Source organism: Monodon monoceros, unplaced genomic scaffold, assembly GCF_005190385.1.
Source record: "Monodon monoceros isolate NGI ecotype Baffin Bay Population unplaced genomic scaffold, NGI_Narwhal_1 Super_Scaffold_18, whole genome shotgun sequence".
Classification (NCBI taxonomy): Eukaryota; Metazoa; Chordata; class Mammalia; order Artiodactyla; family Monodontidae; genus Monodon; species Monodon monoceros.
Window position 1 is genome coordinate 141,300,505 of NW_021703774.1, and position 19,571 is coordinate 141,320,075.

Genomic DNA, 19,571 nt, shown 5'->3' on the forward strand with positions numbered 1-19,571 from the left:
CCTGAGGCTTGCCACTTAGCTGCTACAGGGTTGGGAGCAGAAGAGAGATACTTGAGATCAAGCAGTGCTAAGGGACACTGGATTTCTGAACCTTCCATTGTGGAGAGATCTTTTTTTAACACTTTGTTAATACTTCTGGAATCCAGCTGATACACCAGAAAGGCTGCACTTTAGAAGAAAGGCCCACACTAGACCTGCCTTAACAAAGTCTATAATCAAGCCTGGCAAAACCCATAGGAGAGACAGAGTTTGGAAAGTTGGGTCTTACCAAGTTAGAGGGGCTATAGAAACATCTTGGGCTTTCCACATACCTGTAGTAACAACTTATGGCTAAGTCTCCACCAGTTTAAGGCAATCAGCCAGTAATTAAACTGCCTGCTAAAACAAGAGTCAACACTCTTCAGAGAAAAGATAATAGATAACCCAGAATCCACGGTCTTACAATGTGTTATTCAAAATATCCAGTATTCAATTAAAAAAGTCATTAGACACACAAAGAAACAAGAAAATGTGATTCATAGTCTTGAAAACATGCAGCTAATAGAAACAGAACTCGACATGGTATAGATGTCAGATGTCAGATATAGCATACTACAACTTTAAAGCAGTTATTGTAAATATGTTCAAAGAATTAAAGGAAAATATGTTCAGGGAGTAAAGGAAAATATGGTCCTAATGAGTGAGCACGAAATCTCAGCAGACATGTGGAAAGTAAAAAAAAATAAAAAAGACTAAATGGAAATTTTAGAACTGAATAACACATTAACTGAAATGAAAATTTTACTGGATGGGCTTAATATCAGATTAGGGATGGCAGTAGAGTCAGTTACCTTGAAGACAGATAAACAGAAATTGTACAATCTAAAGGACCTGAGAAAAAAAAGATTGAAGAAAAATGAAGAGAACATCAGAGATCTGTGGACAAGAGTATGCAGTCTAATATATGCTCTTATTTTAGAATCCAGATTCCCAAACCAGGACAAGACAACAAAGGAAGGAAAATTATAGGTCCAAGTTTCTTATGAACATATATGCAAAAACCTAAATGAAATACTAGCTAATGTAATACAAAAGCATATTCACAAAACAACAAAGTGTAAGACAACAAGGAAGGTTCAATATCAGAAAACTATCAATGTAATTCATTTCACACATGGGCTAAAGTTGAAAGCCCATATGATTATCTCAATAATCAGTGTAGAAAAAGCATTTGACACTGTTCAACACCTACTTTCTTTTGTATGGATTAACATAGAACTAAGAATATACAAAAAAAAAAAGAAAGAGAAAAATAGTATAACGAACTCCAACATACCTGCCATCGACAATTACACGGCTGATTTGTTTTATCCATACCCTCACCCACTGTCCATCACTAACAACTCCCACCTACACTGGAGGTTTTTAAAGCAAATCCCAGACATCATATTTCATCCATAAATACTTCAGTGTGTATGACTTTATAAAAGATAAGAGCTCCTTTTTTTTTTTTTTTTTTTAAGGACCAGACCCTGGGCACTCTTATCATTCCTAAAAAAATTATCAAAAATTCTTTAAGATCTTCATATATCCAGTGAGCATTCAAATGTCCCCTCTTGCCTCATAAATACTTTATACTAGGTTATGTCTCTTTAGTCTCTTTTAATACACAGGCTCTCCCTTTTTGTTTTTCCTTTGCAATTTGTTGAATAAAAATCATATTGTCTTCATTTTGCTGCTTATATCCTATTTTGTTTAACCAGTTAGTTACTTTAAATATTGTATTTCCTGTACATTGGTGACTTATTTGGATGCTTGGTCAGATTCAAGTTTGATTTTTTTGGCTCGAAAGGTGGCATTTTATTGCATTATCCCGGAAGGGGCATAACGTCTTATTATCTCGTTTTGTGATGTTAAGATTGGTCAGTGTGTTTAAGTGTCGTCGGACTGACCTACCTATGATAAGAATCGTCATCAGCTTTTCACTGATGGTTTTAATAGCCATGAATATTCTTATTCTTTATTCTTCCTGTTCCTTTATCTCTGGGAGTTTTCTATAAAGAAAACTCATCAACTCCTTGCTCACCCTGAGGTATAGTTCCAACAAGAAATTCAGTATGAATGCTTGATTCTTTCTTTTTATTTATCAGATTTCAGAATTAGTTGGTTCTTAAATCACCCAAAGCTAACTCATGCTTTTTTGCCCCTTTGAGTAACTTTACCACCTCATGGATTTTTAACACATCTGATGTGTTTTGATGCAATACAATTATCATTCCTTTTGGTGCTTGTGGTAGGCAGAATAATAATCCCCCAAAGATGCCTCCATCCTAATCCCTGGATCTGTGAATGTATTATCTAAAATGGCAAAGGGAGAGTTAAGGTTATGGAATTAGAATTGTTAATCGCATGAGCTTGAGAAAAGGCAATTATCTGGGTGGGCTCAGTGTAATCACAGGAGTCCTTAAAAGTGGAAGGAGAGAGGTAGAAGAGTAGGTCAGAGTGATGCACTGTGAGAAGAACTTGACTCTTCTTTGCTGGCTTTGAAGACGGAGGAAGGGGATTATGAGCCCAGGGATGCTGGTGGCATCTGGAAACTGAAAAGGAAACAGATTCTTCCCTATAGCCTCTGGAAAGGAACCCAGCTGATCCTTTGATTTTAGCCCAGCGAGACCTGTGTCAGACTTCTGACCTACAGAACAGTAAGATAATAAATTTGGGTTGTTTCCAGCCTCCAAGTTTGTAGTAATTTCTTATGGCAGGAATAGAAACCCAATACAGTGCATATCATCTCTGTAAGAAAAAAATCAATAGTAACAATGAAACAAACAGAGAAAATATTCCGAACAGTAAGGGTTTAATAGGTTTGACAGATAAACTTATAAAAATAAAATTTTCCCTACAGTTGCAATAACTAGCAAATATAATGAAAAATAAGAAACTGTTTTCAACAGTAGAAAGAAAAAACTATAATTAAACACCTAGGAATTAAGTAGGACCTTTACGCAGAAAACTTGAAAACTCTAGTAAAGAACATAGAAGACAAAGTGATAGAGAAACATTTTATGTTCTCGGATGGGATGATGCAATATTACAAAGACGTCAATTCCCTGAATTATTCTATAAATTTAATGTATAACGATAAAAATTCCAGTTGGGCTGCTTGAGAAACTTAATAAACTTACTCTAAAATAAAAAGAAGCAATAAAGGATCACAAATAACTAAACAATCGAGAGAGAAAAAGCGAGAGAGAGAGAGAGAGACAGAGAGACAGAGAGAGAGAGAGAAACTTGCCGAATGGATATGAAGTCCAGTAATAAAGCAGTGTGATATTGCTGCAAGAAAGACAAATAGAACACAGGGACAGAATAGGAAGCTTTAAGACAGAATTTTACGTAGTTAATATATGATACAGGTGCTGCCACAAATAAATGAGAGGAAGTATAGAATGTTTTGTTGGTATTGTTGGGAAATCTAGCTTACTCTCTAGCAGAAAAAACAAAACAAAATAAAACCTGGATCCTGGATTCCTAACACCATGTACAAGAATTGAGGCCTGATGGATTAAACGTCAAAATGTGAAAAGTAAAACTATGAAGTTGATAGAAGAAGATATAGGACATATTTCTGTCACCTAGGAATAAGGAAGACTTCTTAAAATGTCAGAAACAAACACAAAATGTAAGGCAAAAATGATTGATTGATTTAGGTATTTCTATTAACTGAAGTATACCCTGGATAAAGTTTATGAACAGATGAAAAAGGGAGAAGATATTTGCATGTCTGAAACTGACAAGATATACATAACTAGAGTACAGAAGAGTTCTTGTAAGAAAGACAAAAACTCCAGCAGAAAAATGGGCAAAGAATCTGAGCAGACGATTGATCGTAAAGAAAGCAAAAATCTTATAAACATGTAAAGATATGCTCAGATGCATCAGTAATCTGAGAAATTCAACAATGAGATGGTACTTTACATCTGTTACACTAGGGGCAACAAGAAAGCTTGATAATGCCAAGGTTGGGAAGAATGTGAGGGCATAGTTACACTCAGGCATTGGTTGTAGATGTGTAGACTGGTGTGGCATTGAGGACAGCAACTTAGAATTATTTGGTCAAACTAAGAATACTCATAACCCGTGACTTAATTTATGTTCTGTTTGTGACACATTATATGGAAAATTAAAAGACCAAGCACAAACTAGGAAGATATATGCAACATATAATAGACAAAGAATTAGTATCTAGAATATATGAAGAACTAATATACATCAGGAGAGAGGGAGAGGGATGGAGAGAATCCAGTAGAAAAATGGGTAAGAGAACTACTAAGCAGTTCACAAAAAGAAATTTGAAAGACTCATAAAGCCATGAAAAGGTGCTCAACCTCAAAAGTAATGAGATGCAAAATAAAACCACAATGAGATACCTAGACTACACAAGTCCAAATACACAAAAATTCAACATTCAATACCAATGCCAAATGTTGGTGAGGATGTGGAAAAATAAGAACTCTTACACACTCCCCGCAGGGACATTACTTGGTAGAACTACTTTGGAAAATGGTGTGGCATTACCTATTAAAGTCCCACATGTGCAAAACTTAACACCCAGTCAATCACTCCTACTCTAGCATACATGCACTAGTGGACATGTACTAGAATGTCCATAACAACATTGTTGACAATAGCTAAAAATGGAAAGAATACAAGTAACCATCAATAGTAAAAAGCATAAATAAATCAATGTATATTCATATGTTATGTTGGACATATTCCACTGTCTAACAATGGAAAAAACTTCCTGTTACACAACATCAAAGTTGGGAGAATCCTACAGCAGAAGAGTGAGAGAAGCAAGTCACAGAAGAATACATATAGTATTAATTATGTTTATATAACATCAATAACAGGAAAAAGTTAAACAATACCTTGTTTAGAGATGCAATCATGAATCGCAAAAGTATGTAGAAAAGCAAGGGAATTATTGTAACAAAAGTCAGGGTAGTGGTTATTTCCCGGGCAAGGAAGGCAATGCAATGGTTGCGACATTTCTAAGGTGCTCGTAACGTTCTATTTCTTAAGCTGGGTGTTAGTTGCACAGGTATTTGCTTTATTGTTATTATTGTTTAAGATGAAATTATTTTATATACTTCTGTATAATGTATTTCGCACTAAAAATGATTTTTAAAACGATTGGCTTGGGCAATCTCTTAGGTTTCCTTAATCATCGATGGTCTGTGGCCCAGCCACTTTGCAACTGGACCTATTTTTGGCCCCTCATTGACAGTTCAACTTAAAACAATATACACTGAGATGCATACACAGGTGATTAGACGGGAAACCTTGAAGGGAGGGGGGCGACGCACTAACGAAGAATCGCAGAATAGGAGACTCGGAAGAGGAAGGTGATTTGATTGAGGCCCCTCTTCTCAGGGAGGCAACCTTTTACTTGAGAGCTCCTGAGGTCCAGTCCTGGTTCTGCCTTTGAATTGAGCACGTCTCTTCTCCAATCCTGTTTTCTCATGCTGGCTTTGAACACCGTTAAGGAAATTCAAATAAGAGAACGAATAATCGTTATTATTCTTTACAGTTGGAGAATTGAGGCCGCGGGGGGACGCCACTAGCTCAAGTTGCCACTGCCACGTTGGAACTCAGGGATCCTGAGTCCAGCACCCTGACCTGCGCACTGTCCTATTATACAGCTATTCTCTTCTTCTGGCTTTGGGCCCATAGCTTGACGTCACAGACGAACTGCCCCGCCCCCCCCCGCCTCGCCCCGCCCCGCCCATTCGGAAGCCCCGCCTCCTCGAGCGACCCCCGCCCCTCCCGTCGTTCGCTGAGTCCCGCCCCCAGCCGCTCGCCCTCGAGTGGCGGCTCCGGCGCGTCCCCGCTAGCGTCTCTTCCGGCCCCGCCCCTCCCGGCTGCCATGACAACGAGTCCGCGCCCCGCGCAAGGCTGCCGCTCGGGCGGGACCCTGGCTGGACCGCGGCCCCCGGCCTGGGGACACAGCTGCTACCGCCGCCGCCACCTCGTCTCCTCCCCGTCCCCGCCCCGCGTCTCCTCACCTCCCTCGGGTCCGCGGCCGGGGTCCCTCCCCGCCGCCCCAACCCTGCGCGGATGCCGAAGGTGAAGGCGCTGCAGTGCGCCCTGGCGCTGGAGATCCGCTCTGTGAGTACCGGTCGCGCCCCCATCGCCGCCGCCTGGGTGTCGTCAGCCCCCGGAATTTACTAGGGTCGCCGCCTCCGTTCACTTCCGAGAACCCCGGGTCACCGCGAAACCCCCTCCACCCTCCGAATCATCCCTATGGAGCTTTGATCCCGTGTCATTTGGCTCTTCCCCAACCTCAAAATCACGAACGCCCTCCCACTCCAGCCACACAGAGGCCTGACGCCCCCCACCGAACCCCTCCACCTCAGCTCCCCTAGCTTCCTCCCAGCTTCCAGTTCGGGTTCCTTCAAATCCTTTCCAAACCACTTTAGAAAGTCCTCCTCTCTCCTCTCAACTTTCCAGTGAATTGGGTGGGGGAAGAGTCTTCTTTTAAAATTCCTCTTCTCTGCTCCAGTTCTTTTAGTGAGAGTATTACTGGCCCGACTTCTCCCCAGCCTTCGGGGGGCGGGGGGGGGTGCTTTTCCTCTTTCAGACAGATTAACAAGCTTCTGATTCGTGAAGGGGCCTTTCCTCTCAAAGTAGAGTCCCCACACCCCGCAACCGAAATATGTCAGCATTGCACACAGCACCTTGCCATCTACCCCAGGGCCAATACCTCGGAAACCATTTCAGGCCCCTCCAGCCCCCAAACTCTCCCGATGTTGAGAAGGAGCCCCTATCCTTCCCTTCACTCCAAGAAAGGCACCAGCTTTTAGAGGGACACTACTAATTCTCTAAACTTGCTCCAGAGGACCTTCAGCTCCACCCAGTCACTCTCCAGACATGCTGAAGAGGTTAGTGGCCCCCCAGCTTGCTGTGGAAATCCAGCTGAGGCAGAGAACCCCCTGCCCTTCCTCAAGTGAAGGGCCTTGGACCTCTCCATGCCATGAGCAAACGCCATCCCTCTGAATAATCTTACAAGACCCTTCCAAGGGGTTTTGATCTCCTTCCCCCTCATTCTTTACAGGACCCTCTCATTCTCCTCTTCAGATGAAATCTCCAGCCTCTCTCTTCTAGAGGAAATCCCCCCAAAAGTCTTTCCATACCTCCATTTTAGACCTGCAGGCAGTTTGGAAACAAAAGTCCTCCTTCAGTCCTTTTTTTCTTTTTCCACTTCTCTAAGTCCTTTTATTTCTCATCTCTTTCATCTCCCAGCAAAACTCTGTGTGTGTGTGTGTGTGTGTGTGTGTGTGTGTGTGTGTGCTTAAGTAGCCAACACCATTCCTCTGGGTGCTGCATGGAGTAGCCCTCCCCACTTCCTTCCTGCACGCCCTGCAGTCAAGGCTCTCCATCCCCCCACCACAAAGCATCCTCTGCTTTCCTAGCTGTCTTTCCTCGCATTACAATGAGGCCGCTGTAGCACAGTCCCTGAAACCTCCAGGGAAGCCACAGGACTGTTTTAGGTCTTTGGCTAGGTCTTAAAGAAAGGAAGGCCGGGTAGGGCAGAGTGTGAGGCAGGCTTGGAGAAGAAAGTTTCTGGCACTGTTGCTTTATCTTTAAGGCTGCAGAGATTTTACTCACTGCAGTGTCAGAAACTATAGTTTTGGCTTCAGATGTTTTTTTCATCCCACAGCTGCCAAAGCTTGGCAGCCTTTTTGTAAAGGAGGATTCATTTGGCAAAAGAATACACGAAGTTTCCTGAACCGCTGCGCCCAGGGCAGTTAGTAAAACTCCTGAGTTCGGCCTCTCTAGACTTTGTTACTGGCTGCTGCTTCCTCCTCTGCTAACCAATGCAGTTTAGCAGCCTGGCGAGAGCAGCTGCCTGACCGGACCGGATGTTGCTTTCCTTCCTTGGTCAATCCAGACCTGCTTAGAGCAAGCACTTGGTGGTAACTGACTACTGCCTGAAGGGGTCAGAGAGAGAAAAGTTATTTCACTACCCTTTCTCCCCAGTATAAGTTGTCAGGCGGAAAGTGAATGGCTGTATAATGGAGCTTTGTTGTTCATCGTGGCTTAAGAAATTATGCAGGTGGAAACATTCCTGTTTCATTTTTTTCAACAGACATTTGAGTCACAGAATTTTACAGTTCTAAGAAATCTTAGCTTTCATTGGATTGAATTTCTTTTTATGGGTGAGAAAATTGAGGCTTAGCTTGACTAAATGTTTTTCTAGGTTTGTGCAACTATTTAGGGGGCAGATCTGCAGGAAGACGCTAAGTTTTCTGACCAGCAAAAACCCCATTAAATGACTCTGATGCTCAGAAGGAGCAAAAAAGACCGTTAATAACCTCACACATTAAACAAGCTTGATTGATTTGGCTTTGATTGAATGGAGGAATTAATGTGAGCATAGATATTTTTAACATCTTTTCAATTTCATTTTTTTCAATTTCATTTAATTCTTTACATTTATGGGGTATAAAAGTCAAAACTGTATAAAATGATACACTCTGAGCAGTCTTATTTCCAGCCCTTTTCAAACCTGTTTTCCATCTGTTTTCATCTGCTGTAGGTAACCATTTTTATTGGTGTCTGATTTATTCTTCTAGTATTTCCCTTTGTAATATAAGCAAATAGATACACACACACACACACACACACACACACACACACACACACTGTACACTCCCCCCTTCCCATATATATTTTTTTACTTTCCTTCACAATAGGAAGCATATTATATAAGCTAGTCTGCACTTTGCTTGTTTTCTTTCCTTAATGTATCCTGAAGATCACTCTAGGTAAGTGGGCATCTTCTTTAACCTCAACTCTTTATTGACATTTTTCAAACATACAGAGTAGTTGGGAGAATAGTACAATGAATATATTCCATGACCTATGTACGTTAATTTGATATATCTGTATATTTGTATATGTATAAAAATAAATATTTTTTGCTAAAAATATGAAAGTAAATTGTTGCCTAAATACTTCAGCATATATCTTCTAAAAATAAGGACATTGTTCTAAATAACCACAATACTATTATCACACCTAAGATAATTATCCATAATTTCTTAGTATCTAGTCCATTTCCAAGTTTTCCTAGGTGTCAACAAAAATGGCGTGTGTAGTTAACTTTTTCAAACCAGGATCCATTCAAAGTTTACATGTTGCATTTGGTCGTTAGGTTGTTTTAGTCCATTTTAACATAGAGCAGTTCTACTGTTTCTTTCCCACAATGTTTTCCCCCCTCCGTGGATTTAGATAAATTCATACACTCATACAACCATTATTTGGATCAAGATTTAGAACACTGCCATCGCCACAGTAAATTCCCTTGTTCCCCCTTTTAAGCCCCACGCAGAGGGAACTCCTCTTCTGATTTCTATCAGGGAAGATTAGTTTGCCAGTACTTGAACATCATATTAAATGAGCTATATAGTGTGTAATATTTTGTGTGGGCTTCTTCTGTTCATCGTAGTTTTGAGACTCATTCATGTGCTGTGCCTATTGGTAGTCCCTTTATATTGTGGGGTAGCATTCTATCATGTGATTTGTATCATGTCCTATCACACACCACAACATGTTTACCCATTCTCTTTATTGTTGATTATTTGGGTTGTTACCAAGTTGTGGTTGTCATGGATAAAACTACTATGAACATTCATTCCTATAAAAGTTTTTTTATGCACGCTACCTTTTGGAGACCAGGCTCGGATACAGATTATCCCATGTTGTGTTATTGTCTGAATTTTTCCCCATGATGGTGATACTTAATTTGTTCTTCTAAACTGGAAATTATGTGTTTTATTTCTACCTGCCTACTTGAAGTGGGGCACTTCATTCCCTTCTCCCCTTTCCATGTTTATTTTTTTGCTGTAGTCTTGTATTTGTGGTATCTCATGTTTAATACTGTGGTAATATGAGAGCAAAAACATAGTAAACATGAAAGGTTTTGGTGTATAACGCAATATTTTGTGTTGCTCAACAGAGCCGTGACTTGAGAGAAAATATGTTGCTGGGAAGAAAGTGTGACTTTTCTCAAGGAATCTTGGGAAAATGATGTAATATGCCAAAGTAACTTGTTTTTAAAGAGCAGCCAAAAATTATATATCCCATCACTTACACTTTTAATATTTGAAACATCATATCTTTGATATGAAAAACTATATTTGCTGCTTCTTCACTCTACCTTCTTCTTCTTATTCAGTAGTAACGTTTTCATGAGATGTTTTTAGGTATATAGAAGGAAGAAATTGGAGGTACAAGAGTAAAGCCCAATGCCTGGGCAATAAAATCAGCCAATTTGCTTTACCTGAATTGTGTCAGTTTGGGGTTAGTCTGTATTGTATAATTCCCATTTTTCTTCTCTATACTCACCTCACCTCACTACCTCACTCAAATTATTGATAGCATTGAGGCAACGAGATCTGGATACTTTTCAATCACAGTTCATCTGAACATTCGTGATCGTTTTCTGGTTTCCTTACTCAGTTATGCTGCAGCTGGTGGTAAATTTCCCTGGAATACAGACTTTTTAAAACTTTAACTCTAAAGTACTTCAAACTTACAGAAAAAGAAAACCTAAATACTGTGATCTCCCCCCACCCTGATTTAATAAATCCTCATTTTACATGTTTCCTGCAAATTTTTGTTTTTAAGAAATAAAATGTTACAGATGTAGTTAAGGCCCCTTTGCACCTCTTGCTGAAGCCAATTTTCCTCCGTCCCTTCCTAGATGTAACATAATCAATATCCTGAAGTTGGAGTGTATTCTTTTCATTCAGGTTTTTGTAAGCTTACTACATATTTGTGTATGCCTACGTACTACGTGTACTATTGTTCTGTTTTAAAACTTTACACAAATGGTATCATACTGTAGGTATCCTTCTGCAGATCTGTTTTTTCCACTTCACTGTTTCTGAAATTTGTCAGTGTTGATTCTTACAGATCTAGTTAATTTCCTTAATTGTTATGTAATGCTGTATATTTATATGACAGTGATTTAATTCTTATTCCCCTATTGATGGACTTTTAAATACCAGTTTTCCTCTTTTTTAATATTACAAACAATGTTGCAGTGAGAATATTTGAACATACCTTCTGGTGTCCATGAGTCAGTTGTTCTCAAGGGCAGATATTGTGCCCTAGGGAGCATGCTAGAAATCTGTGGGCTACCTTGTTTGCCACAGTGGTTGGGGGAGATCCTACTGGTGTTGATTATCTGGTATTCTGCATGACTTGACTGTCCCATTGAATATGTATATGAAAACCTGTTTATAATTGTTAGAGATTAAGAACCTAACTCTGTTTTATGTTTAAACACAAAGTCTGTTTTTTTGGAAAAAAATATTTTTAAATACAGTGAATTTTCCACTAATGCAATTACCATGCAAATTGAGGAAAGAGTGTACTTTGTTTTGTTCGGAGCTCTGGTAAGAGTTTACTCTTTCAGAAAATCATGGCATCAGTGGCAACTCTGCTTGTGTTTGTCAGCTTTTGAAACAGACCAGTTCATGTTGATTCTGTGAATAGGTGCAAATATTGTATCTTCTAGCTTAGTTCTGCCTGAGCGTTTACACATAGAAGTATATAATTTATTTTATTTCTGTATTTTTTTCCGTTATGGCATTGGTTTATTTTTTAGTTATGTGTATGGGTAAATTGCAAAATATTAGTTGTAAAAGGAGGGTGTTGGATCTTGTAGAGACCCAGTGCTCTAGGGAATAGATTTAGAAATGGAACTACCAAGTCTTAGGGAATTGGTTTAATTTCCTAGGGCTTCCATAACAAATTTCCTCAATTTGTTGTCCTTGGAGTCTTAAAGGACAGAAATTTGTTCTCTCACATTTACTGGAGGCCAGAAGTTAAAACAAAGGTATTGGCAGGGCAGCGCTCCCTTAGAAGGCTCTTGGGGAAGACCCTTCCTTGTTCTTCTAGCTTTCAGTGTCTCCAGGCATTTCCAGAATGTGGCTGCATAACTCCAATCTCCAATCCTAGAGGTTTCCTTTTCTGTGAATAGCCAGTTCATATCCTTTGCCCTTTAGGAACATAAGAGTTTTTTTTTCTTGTTAAATATATTTTGAACACCACCAACCTTTGTTGGTTATATGTAATGTAAATGTCAAAGATCTTCTAGTTGAAGCTTATTTTTTCACTTTGTTTTTGCTCTTTTTAGTAATGCCTTTTGTTTTTATTTTCTATTTTTTGTTGTTATTGTTGCTGGTAAACAAAGAATGCTGAGTCTTTAAGTTAACTTTTTACAGAACTATAGCATATATTCAGAAAGTGCACAAATCCAAAGTGTGTAATCACCACCCAAATGGGTAATTAGAATATTATCAGCACCCCAGGTTGCTTCCTTGTGCTCCATTCCTTCCAGCCACTCCACCTGCCCCCCTTCCCCTCCCAGAGGTAACCACTATCTTGACTTCTATCACAACAAATTTTGAACTTTTGAAGTCAGCCTCTTTCTTTCTCCCTCCCTTCTTCCCTCCCCTCCCTCCCTCCTTCGACGCTTACGTATAACTTCTTTGTGAGAATTCATCCATGCTGTTATGTGAAGCAGCAATTCTTTATCCTTTCTATTGTTCCCCCCCCAGCTTTACTGATATATAATTGACAGATAGCATTGTATAAGTTTAAAGTGTACAGTATGTTGATTTGATATGTTTATAAATCGCAAAATGATTACTACCATAGTATTAGCTACCATCTCCATCCTGTCACATAGTTGCCATTTCTTTTTTGTGGTGAAAACAATTAAGATCTACTCTCTTAGCAACATTCAAGTATATAATACAGTGTTATTAGTTACCGTCACTATGCTGTACATTTGGTACCCAAACTTGTTAATCTTATAACTGGAAGTTTATACCCTTTCATCAATATCTCCCCATTTCCCCACCTCCTGAATCCTTGGTAAACACCATTCTACTCTCTGTTTCTCTGAGTTTATCTTTTGTAGATTCCACATATAAGTGATATCTTACAATTATTTGTTTTTCTCTGACTTGTTTCACTTAACGTAATGCCCTCAGGGTCCATCCAGGTTGTCACGAATGGCAGGATTTCCTTTTTCCTGATGGCTGAATAATATTGGTACATATATATCACATGCTCTTTATCCATTCATCCATTATTCATTGACAGACACTTAGGTTGTTTTCATATCTTGGCTGTTGTGAGTAATGCCATTGTGAACATGGGAGTGCAGATATGAGATCCTGATTTCAATTCCTTTGGATGTATATCCAGAAGTGGGATTGCTGGAGCATATGGTCATTCTATTTCAAATTTTTCGAGGAACCTCTATACTGTTTTCCATAGTGGCTATGCTCAATTTACATTCCCACCAGAAATGTCTTAGGGTTCCCTTTTCTTCAGATCCTCACCAACACTTGTTATCTCTTGTCTTTTTCTTGAGAGTTAACTCTGACTTGTGTGAGGTGATATCTAATTGTGGTTTTGATTTGCATTTCCCTGATGATTAGCGATGTTGAGCATCTTTTCATCTACCTGTTGGCCATTTGTATGTCTTCGTTGGAAAACTATTCTGTTCCTCTGTATCCATTTCTATTGTTGATGACATTTTCATTTTTTTTTCCAGTATTGGGATATTACAAATTGTGCTCCTGTGAACATTTTTGTACATGTCTTTGTTGCATATTTTGTATTCAGCAACTTGCTGAAATCTCATATAAGGTATTTGGATTTTCTATGTGGGAAATCATGTTTGTAAATAAAGTCAGTTTTGACTTCTCTTGTACAATGTTTTTTCTTTTTTTTCCCTTTTTATTATTTATGTCCTTGATTAGAATCCCCAGTATAATGTTAAATAGTGAGAATAATAGTACATATACTTGTCATTTTATTTTAAGTTATCCCGCTGAAGTTTCACCAGTATTAGATTGAATCTTATGAAATTGCTGACAATGGGCCATTTTTTGACTAAAAAAAAAGGACAATTTCATATATTTCAACCTAATATAATATTGGCTGTAGGATTTTCATTTATTGAGTTAAGAAAGCTCCCTTCTATTCCTTTTTTTTTTTTTTTTTTGGCTGCACCTGTGGCTTGTGGGATATGGGATCTTAGTTCCTGCCCAGGGATTGAACCTGGGCCCTTGGCAGTGAGAGTGCGGAGTCTTAACCACTGGACCACCAGGGAATTCCCCCTAATTTTTAAAGTATTCTGAGTTTTGAATTATATTGAATGCTTTTCCCTCAGTCTAATGAGATTATTATATAACATTGCTCCCATGTTCTATAGAAGGGACACATTTTGTGATGTTGCACCTTCTCCATTCCTATGATAGATTCTTTTTAGTCAGGATGTATTATTTTTACTATATTTTGTTGGATTTGATTCATAATTTTATATTTAGCATCTTTCATTTGTGTTCATAGATGAGATATTAGCTCTATAAGTCAAATATTTATTTAGCTTTTGTTTTTTATTATTAAAACATTTATTTTGAAATATTTCAGACATACAAAAAGTTATAAAGAGTAACATAATGAACACCCATATTCCTCCCCATCAGCTTAAGATGTAAAACATTACAGATAAGGTGAAGTCTCCTGTATCTCTCTCTCTAATAGAATCCCCCCTCCCTTCTTCCTTTGGCTAGTCACTACTCTGAATTTTGTGTTATTCTCCCTATTTTTCATTGCTTTTCTCATTTTAATATCTGTCTTTAAGGCATTGGATTTACATGCAAGTGCTGCTTAACTGGCATCCTAAGGGGATTGATGAAACTGTTTTAAAATTATTTGGTTCTAGATATTTTATAATTTTTATAAAATTTATTTTATGCTTTTTACTTTACCTTATGAGCTATTTAGGAGTTTGTTTTAATTTCAAGATGTATAGGATTTATATGTGTGTATATACTCTTTTTCCCCCTCGCCTTCCCGCCATACATACATACACACACATACATACATTCTTATATTGTAGTATTTTAATTTAATTGCATTGGGGGTATTGAATGAAGTCTGTGTGATATTGATTATTTTTGTTGGCAATTTCCTATGTGTTGTTATCCAATTATTATATATATAATATATGAATAATCCAATTATTGTGAATGTTCTCTATTTACTTGAAAATAATATATAAATTTATTTGTTTGATATGGGGCTCTATCAGCCATTATCAGATCAAATTTATTTTCTCTGAAATACCTTCAGTTCCGTATTAAATTTTTTGTCTGCATGCAGTCTCTACCAGATTGTAATGGAGATACTAAAATCTTTACTATCACAATGTATTTTCATTTTATCCTTGTTGTATTCTAGTACACTATGATTATAGAACTATAGATTCATTTCTGTTTATTGTTTTCCACTGAGTTTGTACTTTCCATCTGAGAATTTATGGAATTCTGCAGTTTGGGGAAATTCTTAGCTTTTATATCTTTGAATATTGTTTTTCTGCTGTTCTCTCTTTTCTTCTGACAGTGCTATTAGACATATATTGGAACTTGTATCTATTCTGCTTTCTTAAGTGCTTTTCTTGTGTGTAATATTTTTATATCCTCCTGTTCTGGGAGAATTCTTCAGTATTATATTCTTATTTACTTATTAAATTAAATTTTTAAATCTTCTCTATTGAGATTTTTAACTTCATTGACTACATATTCCAATATTTCTCATTTAGTGTCTCTTTTTAAACATATGCCGAATATTTACATTTTTACCTGTTTTAATTTCATAAATTTTGTTTTTTATGGAGTTTTCTCCCCTTATTAGATGAAAGATTCTAAATACTTATTTTAAAATTATTTTCAGATTGTGTAAATTAATTTTCATGTAAAGTGGATTTATCTCCTGATTGTCAATTTTGTTGTTTTTCTTAGTGCTTGGGATTTCACTGAGATTATGGACCACTTTTGGGAGAATTAACAATGAACCTTTCAATCCATTAACTGGTATATTTTTCCATCTATTTAGGTTTTCAGGTTCTTTCAGTGATGTTTGTAGTTTTCAGAATACATGTCTTACACATATTTTGTTAAATTTATACCTAGGTAGTACATGTCTAAGATTTTAATGATATTATAAATGGTATTAATTTTTTTTGATGTGCTAATATATAGAAATAAAGTTGATTTTTTTGCCTGTTGACCCCATATCCTTTTGTTTATTGAGACTTGTTTTACGGTTCATGATATCATCTGTCTTGATGAATGTTTTCATGTGCACTTGGAAAAAAAGGTGTATCCTTCTGTTGTTGGATGGAGTATTATGTAAATGTCAGGTCAAATTACTTGAACGCTGTTGTCCACATCTTCTATACCCTTTATGATTTTTGACTGCTTATTTTATCAGTTATTGACAGGGAAGTGTCGAAATTCAGTTATTTATTTTTTTGCTTCATTACTTTGACATTGTATTATTAGGTGCATACAATTTAATTTTGTATATCTTTTCATAAATCAGATTTTTAATCGATATGAAATGTTCCACATTAACGTTGGTAACCTTTCTTTTTCTGAAGTCTACTTTATATCAAGTTAGCCACCCCAGCTTTCTTATGATTAGTGAATGCATGGTGCATCTTTTTCTATAATTTTACTTTAGTCCTGAATTTTTAAGTTTTAAAAACATTGAGATATAATTCACATATCATAAAATCCACTCTTTTAAAGAGTATAGTTCAATAAATTTTTATATATTCACAAAGTTGTGCAACAATCACCACTAATTTCAAAACATTTTCATCACCCCATGAAGAAATCCCATACCTAGTACTGTCATCTCCCTCTCCCCCCAGCCCCTGGCTACCACTAATCTAATTTCAAGGCCTATGGATTTGCCTACTCTGGACATTTCTATAAGTGGAATTATGCAATATGTGGCTTTCTGTGTCTGGCTTCTTTCACTTAGCATAATGTTTTAAAAATTCATCCATGTTATAGTATATATCAGTACTTTATTTCTTTTTATGGTCAAGTAATATTCCATTGTATGGATATACCACATCTTGCTTATTCATCAGTTGATGGACATTTGGATTGTATCCACTTTTTGGTTATTATGAATAACACTGTTATACTCTTGTACCTATTCTTTTGTGAACGTATGTTTTCAGTGCTCTTGGATATATACCTAGCAAGTTGCTGGTTCTTGTGGTAACTGTTTACTTTTCTTGAGGAACTACCAAACTTTTTACCACAGTGACTACGCCATTTTACATTTCCACTAGCACAGTAGGAGGGTTCCAATTTTTTGGCATCCTCCCCAACACTTGTTTTGTCCATCTTTTTATTTATAGCCATCCTAGTGAGTATGAAGAGCTATCTCATTGTGATTTTGATTTATATTTCCCTAATGACTAGTGATGTTGAACATATTTTCATGTGCTTTTTGGCCATTTGTGAATCTTCTTTAGAGAGATGCCTGTTTGTTTTTGCATCATGTATTTTGGGGCTCATCTAAGTACATATATCATTATATTGTTGTGTCTTCTTGGAATATATTTACCTGTTTTTAATTGTCACATCATTATAAAATGTCCTTCTTTGCTTCTAGTATCAATTTTTGTTTTAATGTCTAGTTTGATGTTAGGATAACCACTGCAACTCTCCTTTGGTTACTTCTTGGATAGATTATTTTTTTCCCATTTGTGTCTTTGAATATAAAGTGTGTCTCTTGTACACAACATATAGTTGGATTATAGTTTGTAATCAATTCTGCTAAACTCTACCTTTTGATTGGAATGTTTAGTTAATTTACATTTAATGTAAGATAAAGTAGGATTTACCTCTGTCATTTTTCTGTCTTTTCTGTCTTAATGTCTTTTTCGTTTCTCTGTTTCTGCATTAGTGACTTCTTTTGTGTTAACTATTATCAAGTGGACCATTTTAATTCCCTTGTTTCTATTACTATATTTTTTGAGTTATTTTCTTAGTAATGGTTCTGGGGCTCACAATTAACATTTTAATTTTTAACAATATAGTATGGATTAATACCAATTTAATTTGAATAATATATAAAACCTTTGCTTTTATTTAGTTCTGTTCTCTCTCTTCTTTATAATTTTATTATCATACAGATGACATCTTTATACATATACACACTTCAACACAGTTTAATAATTGTTGCTTTATGTAATTTTATTTTAAATAAAAATGGTTAAATGAGAGCAAATACATTTATACTGTCTTAAATTTACCAATGTAGTTCCCTCATTGGTGTTCTTTATTCTTTCATGAGCATTTTAGCTACTGTCTCGTGTCCTTTCATTTTAATATGAAGAATGCTCTTTTTTGGTTTATTTTAACATCTTTATTGGAGTATAATTGCTTTACAATGTTGTGTTAGTTTCTGCTTTATAACAAAGTGAATCAGCTATACATATATATATATATACCCCCATATCTCCTCCCTCTTGCGTCTCCCTCCCACCCTCCCTATCCCACCCCTCTAGGTGGTCACAAAGCACTGAGCTGATCCCCTGTGCTGTGTGGCTGATTCCCACTAGCGATCTATTTTACATTTCGTAGTGTATATATGTCCATGCCACTCTGTCACTTCATCCCAGCTTACCCTTCCCCCTCCCTGTGTGCTCAAGTGCATTCTCTATGTCTGTGTCTTTATTCCTTTCCTGCTCCTAGGTTCTTCAGAACAATTTTTTTTTTTTTAGATTCTGTATATATGTGTTAGCGTACGGTATTTGTTTTTCTCTTTCTGACTTACTTCACTCTGTATGACAGACTCTAGGTCCATCCACCTCACTACAAATAACTCAATTTCGTTTCTTCTTATGGCAGAGTAATATTCCATTGTATACATGTGCCACATATTCTTTATCCATTCATCTGCTGATGGACACTTAGGTTGCTTCCAGGTCCTGGCTATTGTAAATAGAGCTGCAGTGAACATTGTGGTACATGACCCTTTTGAATTACGGCTTTCTCAGGGTATATGCCCAGTAGTGGGACTGCTGGGTCGTATGGTATTTCCATTTTTAGATTTTTAAGGAACCTCCATACTGTTCTCCATAGTGGCTATATCAATTTACATTCCCACCAACAGTGCAAGAGGGTTCCCTTTTCTCCACACCCTCTCCAGCATTTATTCTTTGTAGATTTTTTGATGATGACCATTCTGACTGGTGTGAGATGATACCTCATTGTAGCTTTGATTTGCATTTCTGTAATGATTAGTGACGTTGAGCATCCTTTCATGTGTTTGTTGGCAATCTGTATATCTTTGGAGAAATGTCTATGTAGGTCTTCTGCCCATTTTTGTATTGGGTTGTTTGCTTTTTTGATATGGAGCTGCATGAGCTGCTTGTAAATTTTGGAGATTAACCCTTTCTCAGTTGCTTCATTTGCAAATATTTTCTCCCATTTTCTCCCATGTTCCTTCCTCTGCTATATTTTGGAAGAGTTTGAGAAGGATAGGTGTTAGCTCTTCTCTAAATGTTTGATAGAATTCGCCTGTGAAGCCATCTGGTCCTGGGCTTTTGTTTGTTGGAAGATTTTTAATCAGTTTCAATTTCAGTGCTTGTGATTGGTCTGTTTATATTTTCTGTTCCTTCCTGGTTC

At 37.2% G+C, this 19,571-nt stretch overlaps 1 protein-coding gene across 2 annotated transcripts in view; it reads left to right on the top strand.

Annotated features, from left to right (window-relative positions):
• Positions 1-5,911: 5,911 nt before the first annotated feature.
• The window catches only part of SPATA6 (spermatogenesis associated 6), a 153,972-nt gene continuing 140,312 nt past the window's right edge, over positions 5,912-19,571 (top strand). Inside the window, exon 1 of one of the 2 annotated variants that reach the window (XM_029230782.1) lies at positions 5,912-6,150. In XM_029230782.1, the coding sequence (XP_029086615.1) occupies positions 6,100-6,150 (51 nt within the window). In that variant the 5' untranslated portion in view covers positions 5,912-6,099. The remainder of the gene's footprint in view (positions 6,151-19,571) is intronic. The other variant, XM_029230783.1, reaches the window with a different exon arrangement.